Below are 1,447 nucleotides of genomic sequence, written 5' to 3' on the forward strand. Positions count from 1 at the left end.
TTTTTTTTTTGGCCAGGGCTGGGTTTGAACCCGCCACCTCCGGCATATGGAGCAGGTGCCCTACTCCTTTGAGCCACAGGCGCTGCCCTAACCTCTTAATTTTTAATTTTTGAAACTTCTTGCATCACATTAGACCATATCATTGCTTTGTCTGTCTTTTCAGTCCTCAGATCTGGCAGATATCACAACTCGTCCCATCATTTGTTCACCCAAGTGAAAATCTGATGGCAGAGTGTCCTCAACACAATATTCCAGGCAGCCACGAGAAGCCAATGACATGAAGGCACCTTTACACTAGATTCTCAAACCAATCCATAACCACCGTCCGGGAAATCTATGGTCTGGTCTTCCTGAAAAATAGTTACACAACCGTGTCTAATCTGGAAGCATATGTTTATTCTTCTAAGCAATGACTAATTCAGGGTTGCTTCTGTATTTCTTCAAAATAATATTTCTTCTGGAATATCGAAAGTGATGTTGGTGGAAACTTGGTACGAAACTGAGAGAGGTGGGAGAGGCTGTTTAAATAAGAAGCAGGCATAAAAAACAAAGGTGGTCTCCATTCACTGCCATCGTCAACATACCAAACAATGCTTGAATCTACTGAGTTCTCCAATTTGTGTTCCAAAGAGTGAATCACCTAAAAATAAGTGTTCTCTATTTTTTTTTCTATAAGATATTCAGCCCTGTACACAAAAATATTTTTGATGCTACATTTTTTAAAAAGCAATGTTGCAAGGTCTTGAAGGACATAGACACAGAAGTTATAATTTCTTAAATTATGAAGCTGTCATTTATTGAGATGCATAAATTTGGTAACTGTTAGTCATCAATGGAAAAGATAGCTTCTGGATTTTCTTATTTGTGACCTTTAAGTTATTTAACATGCAAGAAGATTGTTTAGAGCACATGAGGTGACCTTTAGAAAAGCTTAGGTCATCCCTAGCTCACACACAAAGGGGTCATTAGCAAGGACATGCCTGTTGCCCAATCCAAGAAGAAAAGGCAATTTGAATCGTATAATAAGTTCAGCTTGCCTGAAATTAAAATGTATTTTTAAACATCGTTCTTTGGAAGCTGAGTTCACTTGTATCAATTAAGAAACCACTTACAAAGCCCTTGGCCAGACTCCATGGGTGACTCCCAAGAATGTCTTTTGTGTACATAGGAAAGGGAAATCTGAAAACAACATTATCAATGTAGATATTGTTCAAGAAATAGAAAATAAAATTAGTGGAGGTATTTACTGTAATTAGAAGAACAGAGTTATTTGATTAAAATATATGAACATGACTTTGAACATGGTTTGGAAACAATGACATGGGGTGTGGCTCTTACCATGCACGACAACAGAGGTAGTTTTGTTATTGGTTCCAGCAACATTACTGGCCACACAAGTATATTCGCCTCCATCTGGCAGCTGAATTCTTTCAATATGGAGGCTCCC

General features: G+C 38.1%; 1 protein-coding gene across 1 annotated transcript in view; it reads right to left on the bottom strand.

The window, feature by feature from the left end:
* HMCN1 (hemicentin 1) overlaps nucleotides 1-1,447 on the bottom strand; it is a 440,557-nt gene that overhangs the window by 208,488 nt on the left and 230,622 nt on the right. Inside the window, 1 exon segment of the mRNA XM_003785789.2 lies at nucleotides 1,339-1,447. Coding sequence (XP_003785837.1) covers nucleotides 1,339-1,447 — 109 coding nt within the window.

Source organism: Otolemur garnettii, unplaced genomic scaffold (genome assembly GCF_000181295.1).
Source record: "Otolemur garnettii isolate 467f Iridium unplaced genomic scaffold, OtoGar3 scaffold00016, whole genome shotgun sequence".
Taxonomy (NCBI): domain Eukaryota; kingdom Metazoa; phylum Chordata; class Mammalia; order Primates; family Galagidae; genus Otolemur; species Otolemur garnettii.